We start from the raw sequence: 16,713 nt of genomic DNA on the forward strand, positions 1-16,713 counted from the left end.
GTAACATTGCAGTCCATACGGGGTACTGACTGCTTCTGGCTTCGCTTCCCATCGCCTCCCGTTTCACCAAGGCGTCGGGGCGCTAAGGCTGTTTTCATGGCTGGGAAAAGCCTGTTCGGAAAAGATCTTTTGTGTCATCTTCATGCTCGTAGTTGATACGATAGCAAGAAAAAAGCAGTTTTCATCAGCAAAATTGTTGCCTTTTCGCTTTTTTGCCGGCTTAGGGGAGCAGAAGTTTCACTGATGAAGACTGAATGTGACACAATTTTCGGTGCTCGGCCAGCAGCTTCTGAAACCCGTCCGCCTTTCGGGAGGTTAATGACATCGCAGCTGCTGAATATTTTACTGGTTCAAGACCATATATCTCTGACCCAGTTAGACTTTTACTGGCTAATGGTTGATGGAGCAAACCTCTCGGGATTTTTTTGCCTGGTTCCTGAAGAGTCGCTAGCGAGAGGGGAACGAAGCTGGTTAGAGCTAATCCTCCTTCAGAATGGGCCGGCGCCTCCTTCCCCTGCTGCCGCTGGGTAACCATCACCTGGACAGGCAGTACTGCTGCATTTTAACTTACAATTACTGATTGGATCAAATATTAATCTGGAAGCTCAAAAGGAGGGCGGTGCCCCTTTGGCTGGTGATGCAGCGCAACGATACATTAGCATTTGGGAACCCCGTAATTTGCAAACCCCTAAAATGCTTCCAGGGGAGGTCCGGTTTCGTTTAAAACGGCTCTCGAACGGCCACGGGATCGTTTCTCAGTATTGCCACTGCTGAGACTACAGGTTTAAATCCCACAGGCTGGATTTTGCAACTGCAAGTCATGTTTCAAGCGTTTCACGGGTGATAAAATATCTGAACTGTGATAGATTGAGTTACTTTATTATCTGCTGAGGGCATGTTTACTGCGTCACCCTTTTGGTACGCCTCTCAGTGATGACTGTGATTCTGCTCTTGGTTCTGTCACTGTCTCCTGTGGCCTTTGAACTAATCTTTTCCCTTTTCCATCTGGACTTTCCTTCTATAAACCGGGGACGATGGCATTTCTTTAGCTGGAGTGCACTTCACCCGCCAGTGAAGGGTAAAGCGCTGGAGAACAGCTAGTGTCCCTGAAGTGAGTGATGGACCCCAGGAACAGCGAAATATGATGGTTTTTTTTAAAAGACAGTCTACACAGGACTGTAGCAGCTTGTAGCCCCCTAAACACTGTTTAAACACTTTAACCCTCCTCTGACAAATGCCTGGCACGCAGCTCCGAAGAGAAAACCCCAGATCTCTCCAAACCCAGTGCGAGCTGGTGCTCCCGAGCTCTGTTACAAGACACAAGTTCACCGTAGGTGGCTCCAACCTGGAAGACAAATCTCGCCCGTGGATTGATGGCTTGAAAGCGCTTGCTGGTCGCAGGGTGAGCAGCGTTTTGGCTGCGCACGGCACCGAGGGGTTTGGGCGCTGGGGTTTGGGCCAGAGCTTGCTGGGGCTGCACCAGGCTGTCACGGCTGTCGGCACGTGTTAATTAGCTGAAGGGAAAGCTCCCAGGCAGCTCGTGCTGCTTCAAAGGGCCGTTCGGGGTTACATTTAAAACACAGCTCGCAAGAAAAATAAATGGAGAAGGGCTTAGTTGGTTCCCGTGGCCGCCCAGCAGGGAGGGTGCCGGGGAGGCCACCCACGCCGGCGGGCTGCGGGCTCCTTCCCGGGGCACCTGCGGGTCCCGCAGCCTCCCGCCCGTCCCACCGGCTGCCCCAACCCCCCGCACTCCCCCGCTCGCTTGAGGGGGCTGCGCGGGGGCAGGGATGGGGAGGAACAGCCTGCTCGCGGGGATGGGGAATGGTGTCTTCAAGGCTGCAGCCTGAAAAACCCAACCTGGAGACCCGACCTCTTCATCTGGGTGAGGTTGGCTCCCCAGCGCGGGACTGTGGGGGTGGGAGGCTTTGCCCGCCCGTGATTTCGTCTTTGCTTTGGAAGAGCCGCCGGTCCCGGGCTCTGTCAACGGCAGGAAGGCAGCGGTGGCGCGAGGACGCGTCCCAGGCTGGTCCGGGGCGATGAGGTAGCTGTTCCCGCAGCGTTGGGGACGGCAAGGTGGCTTTGCCGCCCCGGCACAGGCTGAGCCGCGCAGAGCTTTCTGCGCAGGTAGACAACGTCAGGGAGCAGAGTAGGGCGGGAAGCAAAAGTAGGGGTTTTTTCAGAGAGAAAAGGGAGGGGGAGAAGCTGAAATCTTCATGCAGAAAGAGAGGAGCAAGAAAGTGTTTATCTCAAATGTGTCGCGTTTGTACATAATTAAGCACCAGCTAAAACCTGGGATTGAAGCTTCAAGGATGAGAGAGCGGGCAGATGGGATGGGACCGCCGCCGAAGGAGAATTTAAAAAGCACGGCAAATCCTGCTTTAAAATGTGCTGCAGCTGGGTCTGCCGGTGGTGCTGGGGAAAGAGGAGCCCTGTGTGATGATGGAGAGCAAATCCTGAAGCCCCAGAAAAGAGTAAAAGGTCTGAAAGCAGAGGTTCTGCCAGGTTGGCCCCCGAGGAGACGAAATGCCTCTGCCCAGTGCTCGTTAGGGAAAGCAGCTTCAGGCGGGAGCTGCCGAGCGCGCTGGGGAAGGGGATGGAGGGGGTGACCTTGAAAAGTATTCTAGAATCAATGACATTGAGGGCTTTGAGCTACCTGGGCTGGTGGGAGGTGTCCCCGCCCAGGGCAGGGGGGTGGAACTGGATGATCTTCAAGGTCCCTTCCAACCCAAACCATTCCATGAAATGGGCAGCCTGGCTTGGGACTGAGGCCGCCTTCTCTAGCGCAGAAATTGAATTCTTTCCCAGCACCAGGTGCCCAGAAGGGATGTGAATTCGGTAGTGCTGCCCACCTCCGGGAGAGGCTGAGCCCGCAGCCGGGTGGGACAGGGACTTTGCCGCAGGGATGGCGAGCGCATCCCAACGCGCTCCATGCGCGACCGCTGCACGTGCCGGTGAACAGCACGATGCTTCTCAGATGATGCTTTTGGGGGACAGATTTATCCACCTGATCAGTGCACTCCCGAGTACCAGAGTGCAAGGTTTGGAAGGTTTGGAAGGTTCGCTCTCCTCTGGATCCCCGTGGGGGGCGTGCTGTTCCCACGGCCCCATGCCGTGCGAGCTCGAAGGAGGACACCCCCGGCAATGGGGGTTATCACAGCCCGAATGTTTAACCCCACCTGCCCGTTGCTGGCTCCAAGGGCAGACGCAGGGAAGGAGACCTCGGTTTCCGCTCTCTAGTCCTCTTTGTCCAAGAGTGGCTGATTTGGAAGGGTTCGACCTCCAAATAATTACACAGCCCAAGGACTTTCTTTCCCAACTACAAATCCGTGGGTGGTTCGGTCCCGGGGCGCTCTGCGTAAGGGCTTTTCTTTCTGTGCCTCCCTTTCTGTGATATCTCTGGTGACTTGTGACATGACCCTGCCCTGACTTGGGGAGGTTTCGATTGTTTTCAGAGAGATCATTTACTCCTAGATAAAAATTAATTTTCATTTTAATTTTTAACTTAAATCTCAGAGGTGAAAATGTTTTCGTAGGCCATCTAAGATGCTGTTATCGTGCCCAGCTTTGCCTCTTGCACCCCGCAGGTAATGAGTAACCTTTCCTCCGGCTGGGTGTGTGTGGGGAGGTGGGCTGATTGCTTCCTCGCCCCCTTCTCTTTGGGAACCATCAAGGCATTTTTAGCGTTAGAGTGACATCTCTCTGCCTCTTGCTTTTGGTAATTCTTACGCTGTGAGACGACGATGTTCCTACACCGTGTCCCGCTTCCCTCCTTTCTGCAGGGAGCCCAAAAGACCTCCCAGAAGTGGCCGTAGCGAAAGGGCAGGAGCGGAGGCAGCCCCAGGGCTGCGTTGGTCACAGCCCAGCCCCGACACAGGCTGCGGGGCCGTCCCGGGGCACAGCCCCACACTGCGCTCCTCAAAGCCACATCGACAAGTCGTTGTCCAAGCAAAGTCACAAACACGCGTATCCAGACTCCCAGTCTCCTGCTCTTGCCGCAGGTGCTGGTGTTTGTAACGCCAGTGGGTTTGGGCTGGATGGAGGGTTCCCGGGCAGTGTGCCGTTTGAGACAGGACTGGGTCTGAGCTGAGACCACGTCCTCTCCAGTCTGTCCGTGGCCCGAGATGGATGGGAGAGTCCAGGTTTGAGGAGTATGCGTCGTGTCCAGTGTAAGTGTGAACCTTGCTGCCCCTTGGAAGAGTCCCAAAGCATCTGCGAGGCTGATACCATCTCATATCACAGTATGGATCAATACAAAATCCTTGTGATCTAAAAGGCCCCCAAAAAAAGATGTCAGACGCTCTTTTCCTACCTACGGGACCATTGCATTGTCTGTGAGATCGTGGTAATCGTACAAAAGTGATGTCTCCTCCCACTAATGTCTCTGACAGGTCTCACTCTGTTAGACGCTGCCAGAAACCAGCGGAACAGCAGATCTTTTACAAAGCCTCCCAAATCCATACTGATTCAACAATCCAGCTCTCCACGACATGATTTTTATATCCCTGTTGTTGGGTACAGAGTGAAAGTGGTACCAGTTAATGCTGGATGGGGAGTGGGAAGAAATGCCCCTCACTGAAAGACCCACTCAGGAAAGAGGGAGGCAGGGCACCGAACTGCGACTTTGGAGTTTGCAGCAGTGAATTAGTTCTCACCAGCCTCTGATGGGGAAAAAAACAAGAGGCGGGCAGCAACTCTGCATTTTATTGAGCTTTCTGTAATGTAGCCGGCAGTAAGGAAGAGCAAGAACCGTAAAAGTGCCTTGTTAGATGTTTTACATGGGGCTGGCGAATCGTTCAAGCCAGGCTCTAGGGCTGCCCTGACGTAAGGGGGAGTTTCTGTCTGCACATCCTATAGGTCTTTAGGACAGGCCAGATTCAAAGTGTCAATACATAGGAAGAGCACAGAGATAAGCGACAGAGCTCCCAATCTGCAGAGGAAACAAATGGGTCCTGACTGTTTTGCACGTGAAAATCCCCCAGTTCTGTTTCCCTTCGCGGGGGGAAAATGCCTCAATGCGAAGGCACAAGAAGGTGGAAGAGGAGGGAAGATGATGCCCACCAGCAGTCCACCCAGCTTCACGCGTGGCCCGGAGCAGGTCTCTCCGCCTGCGGAACCTGCTTCTCCTTCACCGTACCGTGGGATGAGCAGTGCGGGTCTACCCTGAAGGATTATTTTGGGATCAGCGTTTGTAAGGTAAAGAGCTGGAAGGCAGAATGTAGAGAGCTGTCTGCGTTCAGAGAAGAGGTTAGATGTAGAGGATGGAAGAGAGGGATGAAGAGGAAATCTTTAGAGAAATATATGATCGATGCCTAATAATAAAGCAGATATGGGACTCCCGGGGGCTAGGAAAAAGAAAGGTGGCAGATGGCCCATCCCTGGACACATTCTGTGAGATGATTGCAGGCAGAAGGATCTGAGCTCGGCTTTGGAAATGAAGCGAACCTGCCCCGCTGCACTCGGTGGGGAGCCCGCAAGCCTGCACCTCCACCAGTCCCGCTTGGACTTTGCCTTTTGCAGACATAAATTCCAGTTTTTGTGAAGAGCTGGGGGTGGAGGGGAAGATTGTGCAAAGTGCAGCAAAACCCCTGACATCACTTAGTCTGGATAAATATAATGCAATAATGCGAGCATTCTCATAATGGTGTCTCGGTGGCGTTCCAGAAGGGCAACTCCACCAAAACATGGCTGCCTTCACCCCCCTCCTCATCTGTGGGGTGTGCGCGTTGCTTTTATCAGCTGCGCTCTATGTTTTAAAAGTTTTGAAGCAATCAGCTTTAAATTTGCCTCCCGGTCCGTTTCCTCTTCCGATCATTGGCAACCTGCATCTGCTGGACATCAGAAGACAAGACAAGTCACTCATGAAGGTAAGAACAAACGTCCTTTGTTTCTCGGGTGTCGAACATCAGCGTGTACCTATTGAAAATCCTCCTCTGGTGACAGTTCTGAGATGCTTTTCAGTGCTAAATGCATTTTTAAAAAACTGTGATGTTTTAAAGGTTTCAGAATGACCAAGGACTCTGCAGAGGGCGATGATAAACACGAGCAGTGCTTACATGAGAACGGCTCACGCATTGAAAACTATGAGTATCTGCATCAGATCAGACTGATGGACCTAAATTCTGGCATCTTCCTCGTGTTGTGAAATACTTTAAAATATTTGAGTGTCCACGTAGCCAAACTGAATGATGGATGCTTAATTGTCGTTGCCAAAATAGCTTGTATTTCTTATTTGCGTTGCCAGTTTTTCATGAGAATGGGAATTAGTACAGCACAGCCCAAAGAAGAGATGTAGAAGTCATTTGAAGCAGTGAATGACTTGGACTTACACAAGACAAGGTCCTCGGTAGGAATCACAGTTGCCCGGCATCGGTCTTTCAGAAAAAAAAAAAGAAGGGAAAATCTCAATGCATTTAGTCTCTCAGAGCCAAGATGTGGCTCGGTGGACATTCCCCGTGTCAGGACATGGGGTGTGAATGTCCTGCACCTTCCACCTTGTAACGTCAGGCTGCCAGCACCCCACTGACCTGCTTAGCCCTACGTAGGGAAGAGGCGCTGCCTTTCCCTCTCTCGTTCCCATCACCGTGCCGTGCGAGGGGCCTCCAAGATGCCTGTGGAGATACATCTTCGTCTTACGCCGGCCAGCTCACAGCGGGCTTGACACCCAGAGCTCGGGAGCTGGGAAACGGTTTGGACTGTGGTCTTTGTTTCTGGCCAAGACCAGGAGGAGGAGAGGAGAAGGGGTTTCGGGGAGGTGCTGGGAAGAATAAGCAAAGCAGAGGCTGGAAAGGAGGTGACCTGAGGAGGCAGGAGCAAGGTGATAGCATCTTGGTGAGGTCCAGACTCGGGGGAAGATGTTGGACGCATTGACCACACCAGTGCCTTCTCTCCCCCATGGAACTATAGCACCAAGAAGCCAACTGGGAAAGGGGTCTACAGCTGAAACCGACTGGGAAAGGGGTCTATGGTTGCAGCCTGGGGACCCTCTCGACGTCCTCTGCTCTTTGAAGTCAGGGCAGAGCAGACTTTGTCTGCTCTGCCCTGACTTCAAAGAGCAGAGGACGTCGAGAGGGTCCTCCAGGCTGCAGCTATGGGTTGGGTGAGATTTTATACTGGGCTTGTGGAACTGCAGAAACAATCCGAAAGCTGAGTTGCCAGCAGACTTTTAAGGTGCTAGCAAACAAATGACCTGGAGTAGAAATTCCTCCCCAAAAGGAGAATCCCTAAAGGATTTCCCCATGGAAGTTGTATGGCAGATGATGCCGTTATTTGGTCCAGCAGGAGGGGTTGCTAAGCTTTGGAGCCTCCTCTGGTTTACATTGCCAGAACTGGTCTCCTTTGATGGGACACGGGGGTTGATCTCACGGTAGCTTTATGCAGTTTCAACTCCCTTGCTGTCGGTTAGGTCTTAGTTCCTCGTTAAGGCCTGGCAGGACCATGTTTGTGAGCCTCCAGAGAGCTCCTGCTGCCTGGTATCTCAGGTCTCACTAGAAAGTCCTCCTGTGCGGTGGCTTGAAAGCTATGGTGTAGCAGGAATAAAAAAGTAGAGTGTGGTATTGTGGTAATTTTCTAAGGCGAGCTGCAAGAGCAATCGTTTCTCATGCCTTCATACGTCCATCCTGGGTGAATCACGTTATATATCTCTTTGCATTAATTACAGCAAAGCTTTTATTTAACTTTTTATAATAAAAGAGGACACCTCTGCTCTTCCATCCTCTTGTGGTGGACGGTAGCATTACCGCATGCCCCGTCAGCAGTTGCTCCAGAGCTGCCTGGCAGATCTTGGTGATGTTTTTATGCTGCTGGTGGTGTCCAAAATGTCTTGTTGCCTTCTGCCTCTTTAACCCCCTGGGCCAACCTGAGTCCAACCAGCTCAGAAAAACGGTGGTTTTACGGAAGCTGTTGGCTCAAGCAGACCAGTGTTTATTTGCTTTGATTCCTCTTTCGTTTAAGTGTCTCAGGGCTTTGCCTCTGGCATCCCTCCAGCCCTCCGGCCACAGAAGGAGGAGGGAAGGAACTCTTCAGCCACCCTGGCAGGACGTGCCTCTGCCACTGACGACTTCCACGCTCTGATTTTTCTCTCCTTCCAGATTTCAGAGAAATATGGCCCCGTGTTCACCGTCCATTTGGGGTTCCAGAGGGTGGTGGTGTTGACTGGCTACGAGGCAGTGAAGGATGCCCTTTTGAACACGGCGGATGTGTTTGAGGACAGACCGGCTATACCCATATTCTATCGCATCCAACATGGAAACGGTACTGGCAGGTGGAAGAGAGAAGGACGTCCTTGCTACGCTCTTTCTCAAATGTGTTGTTTCAATTGCGACAGTATTTACGAGTTGTGATCTGTGTCCTTATCATCGAGGGCTACATTTTGTGGGGCTTGGGGGCAGTTGTTTGTTTTCTTAAATACTTCTGGGGTTCTTCTTATTTGCCTTATCAGTTTTTTGCTTTTAGTGGCACTTGGGTCACATTTCAAGGGTGGGTTTTTTTCAGCGCAGAGGGAAGGAAACTATTTTTCACAATGTGAAGGCTGAGGTCCTTACGCAATCTCTTTTCTACAGTTACTGGGAGTTCAGACAAAGCGTGGATCATGCATGACTCATGATAAAGACTGCAAGAACTGGCAAGAGTGCAATTGCACAGGCTATTTGTACCTCAAACAATTACTTCTGTAAACAGATTTTTGGCGTGTTTCTGAATTGCATGTTAAAAAGTAATACATTGCCCAAGACTAGACATTGAAAAACAATGAAGAGAATAATCCAGGGCCGAAAGGAAAAGATTTGATGACCTAATATGTATATAATGCATACAGCGTGTGTTTTTTTTTTTTTTTTAATCTTGTTTTTAAGAGTGAGGCCCCATGTGAGGAAGGGTACACTGCGCTACTTTCCCAACCACCGTGTGAAGATGTAGGCTGTGTTCAGCCCTGGAAGGCCTCCGGGAAAGGGAGGGCTTCTGAATCGTACCCAAACACCTCTGTGCCCTCTTGGCTGAGCATTATTTTGGCGGATGGGGGGTGGAATTCCCCAGCTGTAAGCAAAGGTGCTCCCTGTCCCCCCCCCCCCCCCGAGCCCTGCACAGTGTACAGTTCATCCTCTAAAACGCAAGTTGTTCAGTGAAATCGTTTGTCCTGTTCATGACAGGGACGGAGCGGTGTCATCTGCTCCTGGCCTTGCTCTCCGAAACAGCTGGGTCATTTTTCTAAGGAAAAACACGTCAGCCTGAGACAAATACCGCGCACAGAGCTTTTTACTGCGTATGGCTGCGAAGAGACAAAGCTATAAACAAGCCAAACCCAGAGCTTTGGTGTGAACAGCACTTGACTGTTTAAAATGTTGCCTTCTGCCGTCCTGACCCTACCTGGGGTGGTGTTTTCCCAAGCCAGCCCCCCCTGAGCCCCCAGCCCTCTCCTGAGTAGGCTCCACCAGGTTGAAAAATACCTGTGCTCCACAGCTGTGCTTTTGCTGTTTCTGAGAAAATCCCATACTGCCTCAGCCAACAGGGCGTGAAATCCCTCCGTAGGTGTGTTCTTTTCTTCTCAAGACCTCTGGAAGACGACACGGCGGTTCACAATAGCCACCATGCGGGATCTCGGCATGGGGAAGCGTCTTGGAGAAGAAATGATGCTTGAGGAGCTTCACTTTCTCACTGAGTTGATCAAATCTTTCAAAGGTGAGCTGGAGGTGGCGTTGAGTGTTTCATGCTACTTTATAAAGCCACTACGAAGACCTCTGGGTTGCTCCAGAAATGACCAATACGGTTATCATTTTGTTCATTTCTAGGTGGACCTTTCCGATTACGATTTTTGAATATGGCCCCCACCAACATCACCTTTGCTATTCTCTTTGGGAAGAGGTTTGATTATGAAGACCCGACGTATCTCACTCTGTTAAGACTCATAGATGAAGTTATGCACCTTCTTGGCTCTCCATTCTTGCATGTAAGTGACCCTCTGTGCCGAGGTGCTTCAGTATCTCATCAGAGTTGGTAGGTCAAGCTGACTTACTAGTACTGAATGGCTTTGCAGAATCTTTAGGGTACCGAAACATAAGAATCAGAGAATGGTTTGGGTCGGAAGGGACCTTTAAAGATCCTCTATTCCAACCCCTGCTCCCATGGGCAGGGACGAGATTCTTTGTTTGGGGTTTTTCTTCCTTCGTGAAATCCTCTTGCGAAGGAGGTCCAACATCACATGGTGGCACTGGGCTGAGATGCTGGTGTCACCTCGCCAGCAGAAGGGGTGTGCTTCATTATTCTACAGACAGAAGATGCAATAACTGAGACTTCCAGCATCGCAGGACTTGGGGTGGGCAGTGTCCAGGAGCACCAGTGGAAATCCACAAAAGCGCTATAGACTTTGTCCTTTATGTTATTGGTTTTAGTTACATTATTTTTAGTTACATTATTTTGTGAACTTTACAGTTTAGGGCGAATTGTAGTCTCCCATGAGGAAACAGACCCGAATGTAGGACTGAGGGAACTGGGGGTGTTCAGCCTGGAGAAGAGGAGGCTGAGGGGAGACCTTATCACTCTCTCCAACTACCTGAAAGGAGGTTGTAGAGAGGTGGGGGCTGACCTCTTCTCCCTGGTGACAAGTGATAGGACGAGAGGAAATGGGTTCAAGTTGTGCCAGGGGAGGTTTAGATTGGATATTAGGAAACACTTTTTCACTGAAAGGGTTATCAAACATTGGCAGAGGCTGCCCAGGGAGGGGGTGGATTCGCCATCCCTGGAGGTGTTTAAAAAAAAGGTAGAGGTGGTACTTGGGGACATGGTGTAGAAGTGGTTTCGTCAGGGCAGGGTAATGGTTGGACGTGATGATCTTAAAGGTCCCGTCCAACGTCAGCGATTCTATGATTCTGTGACTGGGATCTGGGCAACCTTCTGTCTTTGGTGTTTCACAGTGACTGCAGGAAGATGTTCCTGGAGTGTGTCTTAAAAATGTTTGTAGCTCTTTTGACAGAGGGTTCTGAAGGACTCTGCTTACCCGTTTTTTGATTTTTTTTTGCATTTTTGTCAGTATTTGTCCAGCAGTACCCAGAATAAAACACAAAATGCCAGCATCTCCTGCTCCCTCATATTTTTGATCCAAAGAAGGCTCAGCTGGAAGAGGCAGGAGGGAATCAGGTGCCTCTTGGAGGGCATGGCCAGAGTTTCTTGATTTAAAAACACACCGGTGATAAAACTAATGAAATAATGACTTTATTTGTGCATGTACAAAGAAAAATAGCCAGGCTCATTCCGGTTGTTTTCTGCTGAATGCTGTGTGAACATCCCAAAAGTAACCTCGTGTCTCAGGGACAATTTCAGGTGTATTTGAGGGTTACTTGGTTTTGGTCTCTTGCTACGATTTAAGAAACCAGTGAAGTTACAGAGTAGCAGTACAAAGTACAGAGCTGCAGACATTATATACGGACCTCTCGTACCGCCTCTGGCGGCATTAAGTCAATACCCGCTCAACGGAGCTGCATGAAAAGGGTATTCCACCTAAGAGGCTCTCACCTGAGCCAAGAGCTCTTGTTAAACTTAATCCTCCGCCACAAGGAATAGAGTATTAGTTACTTAAGGTAATATTGAAAGTAATCCAAAAAGCTGCTAAAAAAAATAAATATGCTGATGGATTTATTTCCTGAATGAGAACTATTTACAATAGTCACCATTTACAATAGTACAGCATCCTTTTTATTTTAATCTCTACAGCAGGTTTGGTTTCGCAGAAAACAACAAAAATTATAACTGCTTAGCAAGAGCAAGGGATTTGTGAATCTTACTCTGCAGCCAGTTTATATATAACATTGAGAAATGGTGTAAGTAACCCCCCTGCACATAAAATGCAACTGATCATTGTGCTGTGAAATTTAGTGGTGCTGAGAACTCAGAGTAATTGATTTATAGTTCGTGTGAAAGTTAAAAATGATGATCTAACAACTTGAAAATGTAAGTATTTTGGCTGCTAAACATTTGGAGTTTTCTTCGCGTAATGCTTTATCTTTTTGCTTTATTACCTCTTTTAAAATGTAATTTCATTGTTTCATGAGTTTACTATCACTTTCCCTTAATTGTATTCTTTTTAAATTTGTGCTTATAGGCTCTGTCTAGACAAGTCTGATAGGCTCCATTCATTCCTGTAGAGAACTTCTAATAAGAGGAGGCATTTTTATACGTTAAAATTTTTTAGCTACCAAAAAAGAGAGATTCCAATCACATGTCATTTAGTTCCTTACATAAATGATTTTTCCATTATGGTACTTGAGTTTTAGAAGGTAATGGGTGAATTGAAATTTTTTTTCTGTGATTTTTTTTTTTCCTTTTTTTTCTTTTTAGTTATTCAATTTCTACCCATGCCTTGGATTTCTCCTCAAACCTCACAAGATGATCCTGAAAAGAGTGGAAGAGGTGTCTGTGATCTTAAAGAAGTGCATCAAGGAAAGCAAAGAAAATATTAACAAAACTGACCTGAAGAGCTACATTGATGCATTGGTATTCAAACAAGAGGTATTTTAACAATAGGATGTTTCCTACTGCGGTATCTTATACAGAGACGCTCTGTGTTGCTTGCCTAATGAACATACTCTACTGCAGTCTACATGAAAATATTTAAATTTGGGGTAAACATCCTCCTGTTGTAATATGTTAAATACTGCATACTGCAGGAAAAGCAAGAAATAATTAACTAGACCACATTGCATGAATGTGTAAAACTTGTCCTCGGGTGTTAGCTGCGGTCCCTTCCTCGCTGGAGAGCGAGAGAGAGGTAATGTCGTTTTCCCAACTCACTCCGGGCAGACGCGTCCCTCCCTGCGGGCATGGGAAGAGGCAACAGATTCCCAGTTGCAGAGATGCCAAAGTTCCTATTGCGTTCGTGCAAACACATCACCAGCTCCCACGTAGCGGATTTGCCAAAGGGGATGGTCACGTGGGAGTAGAGCAAGGAAGGATCAATCCGTATTTTTGCCCTTTTTCTCCAAGTGTTTGCATCCGTGTACTTGAGAGGGGTGGTGGGCAGGACGGGTGCTTGGGCTCCATGCCGTGTTGCAGCCAGGAACAGGCGAGGTTCCCATCAGCGGCGCAAGGCAGGGACAGCAGAGCCGGCGGTGTCCTGGGCCTTCGTGGCTTCCCTGTAGCTCCTAGGAGTGCCTGGCACACATCTAGACAGATTCCACCTGGGAAGGCATGGTCCTGCACCCCTCGTCATTGTTCCACCTTCTCAGGATCCACAGGCAGGGGATGGAAGTCCTGAGTCGATCAGATAACCACTGCCCAGAGCAGATAAATGTCATGTAATGTTGGAAAATCAATGAAATAGTCCAATTGGTTCATTTGGGGGGGGAGGGGGGAGGCAAAAGCTCAGGTGAGAAAATATTTCTGCTGAAAACGGAAGTATTTCTGTAACGGTATGTCAATGAGGTGCATCTTGGCACTTGTAATTCGCAGGCATCCCACTGTAGTGTCTCTGAAGACTGGGTTACCTGCCCTAGTTCTCTCTTTCCATGTTAACAGCAGTGTTTGGGTTTTTTTCTTTTTATTTCCCTACAGGAGCAAAAGAAGAGCAATATGCTTTTTAATGATGCGAATGTATTGGCCTCTGCGCTCGACCTGCTCATGGCTGGCACTGAGACAACCTCCACGACCTTGCAATGGGCCATCCTGCTGATGATGAAGTACCCCGAGATTCAAAGTAAGGCACCTTTATGGGTTTGCTTTTCTTACGTAGGGTGCAGTGACCCCCTAAGTGCTGCTCACCTGTAAGATCAGAGCATCTGGAACCTGTCCACCTCTGTCCACCAGCGTGTATGCTGCCATTCAGGACTAAAGGATCTTGGTTTAGTAGTGGTTTTGGCAGTGTCAGGTTGATGGTTGGACTTGATGATCTTAAAGGTCCCTTCCAACCTAGACGATGCTGTGATTCTATGATCTGAGGAGTTGTTCTCTCTGTGCTCCCAGGGGCTGGGCGACCTCCTGCCTGAGATAGTCCAACAGTCATCACAAGCTGGGATCTGAAGGTGCTTTACCACTGAGGGAAACTCACTTTATGCCTTTCTTTTGTCCTCCAGAACAGGTCCATACAGAGATTGGGCAAGTTCTTGGCCCTGACCGCTTGCCTACCTTTGAGGACCGGAAAAAAATGCCATTTACCAACGCGGTGATCCATGAGGTGCAGAGATTTGTTCCCCTCCTGACACACGTTCCACGGTGCACCTCTGTTGACACCCACTTTAAAGGCTACTTCATCCCCAAGGTACCTGCTGTTCTCCAGATGAAGGGGGGGTGTGCAGCACACCAGTGACCCACAGGGCAAAATGTCACAAGTAGTGGGGGAGCTTGAAGCACAGGGCTTTTGTGGGGGAAGAGCCGGTTCCCTAATCCCCCGTCTCCTCCGCACCCAGACCGATGGCAGTGTGACTTCAGGGTTATGCACACAACTTCCTGTTTCCCGTAACTTGTAATCTGGAGTCTGTTCCTTATTCTCTTCGCTCTCCATTGCTATTCATGCCCTGTAGAGCAGTTCTGCCTCTGGAGTACCACGGCACGGTCTCGTTGCCTGCTTGAGGCCAGCAGAGAGCAGCTGGGCAGGAAGGAAGCCTGGTGCACATCTCTCTTCTGCTTCATAACTCAGGAACTGCCAACAACCATTGTTGTTTAATCACATATTAGTCAGTAATTCCTGTGAACTGGGTATTCACACTAACTAAAGGTCATATGGTCATGTACAAGCCCAGGAATTAGTTCTTCAGGGGCAGAAGTTTGCTTCCAGACACAGTCCAAAGGGAGGAACAGTTACACGGCTGAATGGGCAAGGCCAGAGGTTTGCTGTGTCCACACATGCTAAAGCAGAGTGTGGTTGTGCTGCAGGGGACAACGGTGATTCCTCTGCTCACCTCCGTGCTGCTGGATAAAACACAGTGGGAGACGCCAGACGAGTTCAACCCCAACCATTTCCTTGATGCAGATGGGAACTTCGTAAAAAAGAAAGCGTTCCTGCCCTTCTCTGCAGGTAACGAAAGCGTTTGGCCCTGCATGGGGCGCCGAGTTCCCCGTGCCCCTCAGAAGGTCCTAGCCAAGTGGCAGGATCCGAGCCTCTGTTGGGAATGACACCCCCCCCATCAGTGGTGGGGATGGTTTAGAAGTACCTGCCCTGGGTTTTGATGACTTGCAAACAGCCCCTCAGCCCACACCAGGTCCTGGTGTTTAAAGACACCACTGGGACCTACAGAAGACCCAACGCCTTCAAGCGAGTGTTCAACCTTCCCTCTGCCTTGGGAAGGCGGGTTTCCAGGGCGTCCCAGATCAGTTCCTCTCAGGCTCAGAGTGAAACAGCCCCGTTCAAATGCCTGAAGGAAATGAACGGTGGTGGCTGCTGAATATCACGCCACGCTGTTTTGCATTTCTGAGGCCTATACTGTCCCTCACACTGTTGCTACCAAGTAGGAGGGAAGAGGTGTCAGGTTGAGCCACCACGTACCCAATCTGCCCACCAACAGCCATGCTTTCGGCATTGCAGGGAGGAGAAACTGCATTGGAGAAAGTCTTGCCACGATGGAGCTCTTCATCTTCTTCACAGGCTTGATCCAGAAATTTACTTTTAAGCCTCCACACGGGGTCAAAGAATCTGAGCTGGACACGACTGCAGAGGTTGGATTCACCATGAGGCCCCATCCGCAGTGCGCCTGCGCTGTGCCACGCCAATGAGCCCAACCAAGGCTCTGAACTGAGAAAAACCCACGGGGTTGTTTTGCCCAGAGCCCAGCAGATGCACGAAGGAAAAATCAGATCCCTGTGCAGCAGCTACAAGTGGCTTCTTACTCAAAGCCTTGCAAGTACTGGCTACGTGCTACAATACCTGTCGAACAAATATTTTTCTGAGAAGCAGAGGAGGGCTGGTGGGTGAGGTTACCTGGAAAATTCCAGCCAGATATATGACTGGAAATGACGGAACAAATATACAGCATAAGAAAGTAATTCTAGTTCTGAGCTTCTGGGAGAGGATGATTGTCAAGAGTGGGTCATTTCTTCACTTGGAGAGCAATAGTAGATACAAACGTTGTGTCATCTTCTAATCCCTGCTCTTTTCCCTGCTGCACACAGGATAAACGATTCCCAGATACCTGCGCTTTCTGTGTCTGATGGATGCTCTTCCAACACTTTCTGGTTTTGAATCCCAGATGCCAAATGCTGGACTTTTTAGGGTCCCCTTGCTCTGAGGGACCTTAGCATCGTTCCTTGGGGGTCTTTGGCCCCTTCTGGGTACAGGCTCTGCTACGGCTGCATTGATGCGGGACTTAACAGCTCTCCCCAGACAAGTGAAGACAGTCCCCCCCCCCCTTTTTACAAAGGTAGCTCAGATACATAAACACGACTTCTTTTCAGAGCACCGTGTGTGAACCAGCAAACACGCAAACATTGCAAAGGTGCTTCTAAAGCGCTCTTTCCTTAAGCAGCACAGAAGCTGGGCAGATCCAGGCAAAGCGTTAGAAAACCTGTCCGTCCCCCCTTTCCTTACGTCTCCCGGCTTTCTGTGGGATTTGTCAGGACGCTGTCTTTTCCGGACATTCCCATCTCTTCTCCTCCTCTGAGAGGACTAGAGATGGAGCCTCATCCCATCCCCTCGTCAGTGAAGGCAACAGGACTCTTTTACATCCGCCGGCTCCTTCCTTGGCCTGAAGTGCTGGTGAAGGAGCCGACAGACGGCAGTGGGAGGTGGCTGGAGCCGTT

At 49.7% G+C, this 16,713-nt stretch overlaps 1 protein-coding gene across 1 annotated transcript; it reads left to right on the top strand.

Annotated features, from left to right (window-relative positions):
• Positions 1-5,681: 5,681 nt before the first annotated feature.
• CYP2W1 (cytochrome P450 family 2 subfamily W member 1) lies at positions 5,682-15,926 on the top strand (the record flags this gene model as incomplete). Its single annotated transcript, XM_082490384.1, has 9 exons — positions 5,682-5,864; positions 8,088-8,250; positions 9,523-9,672; positions 9,783-9,940; positions 12,325-12,495; positions 13,537-13,678; positions 14,055-14,239; positions 14,854-14,995; positions 15,503-15,926. The coding sequence occupies 9 exons, from the start codon at positions 5,682-5,684 to the stop codon at positions 15,688-15,690; spliced, it is 1,482 nt and encodes a 493-aa protein (XP_082346510.1). The 3' UTR covers positions 15,691-15,926.
• Between the last annotated feature and the right edge of the window lie 787 nt (positions 15,927-16,713).

The sequence above is a fragment of the Vanellus vanellus genome (assembly GCF_965231255.1).
Source record: "Vanellus vanellus genome assembly, chromosome: 14".
Lineage (NCBI taxonomy): Eukaryota > Metazoa > Chordata > Aves > Charadriiformes > Charadriidae > Vanellus > Vanellus vanellus.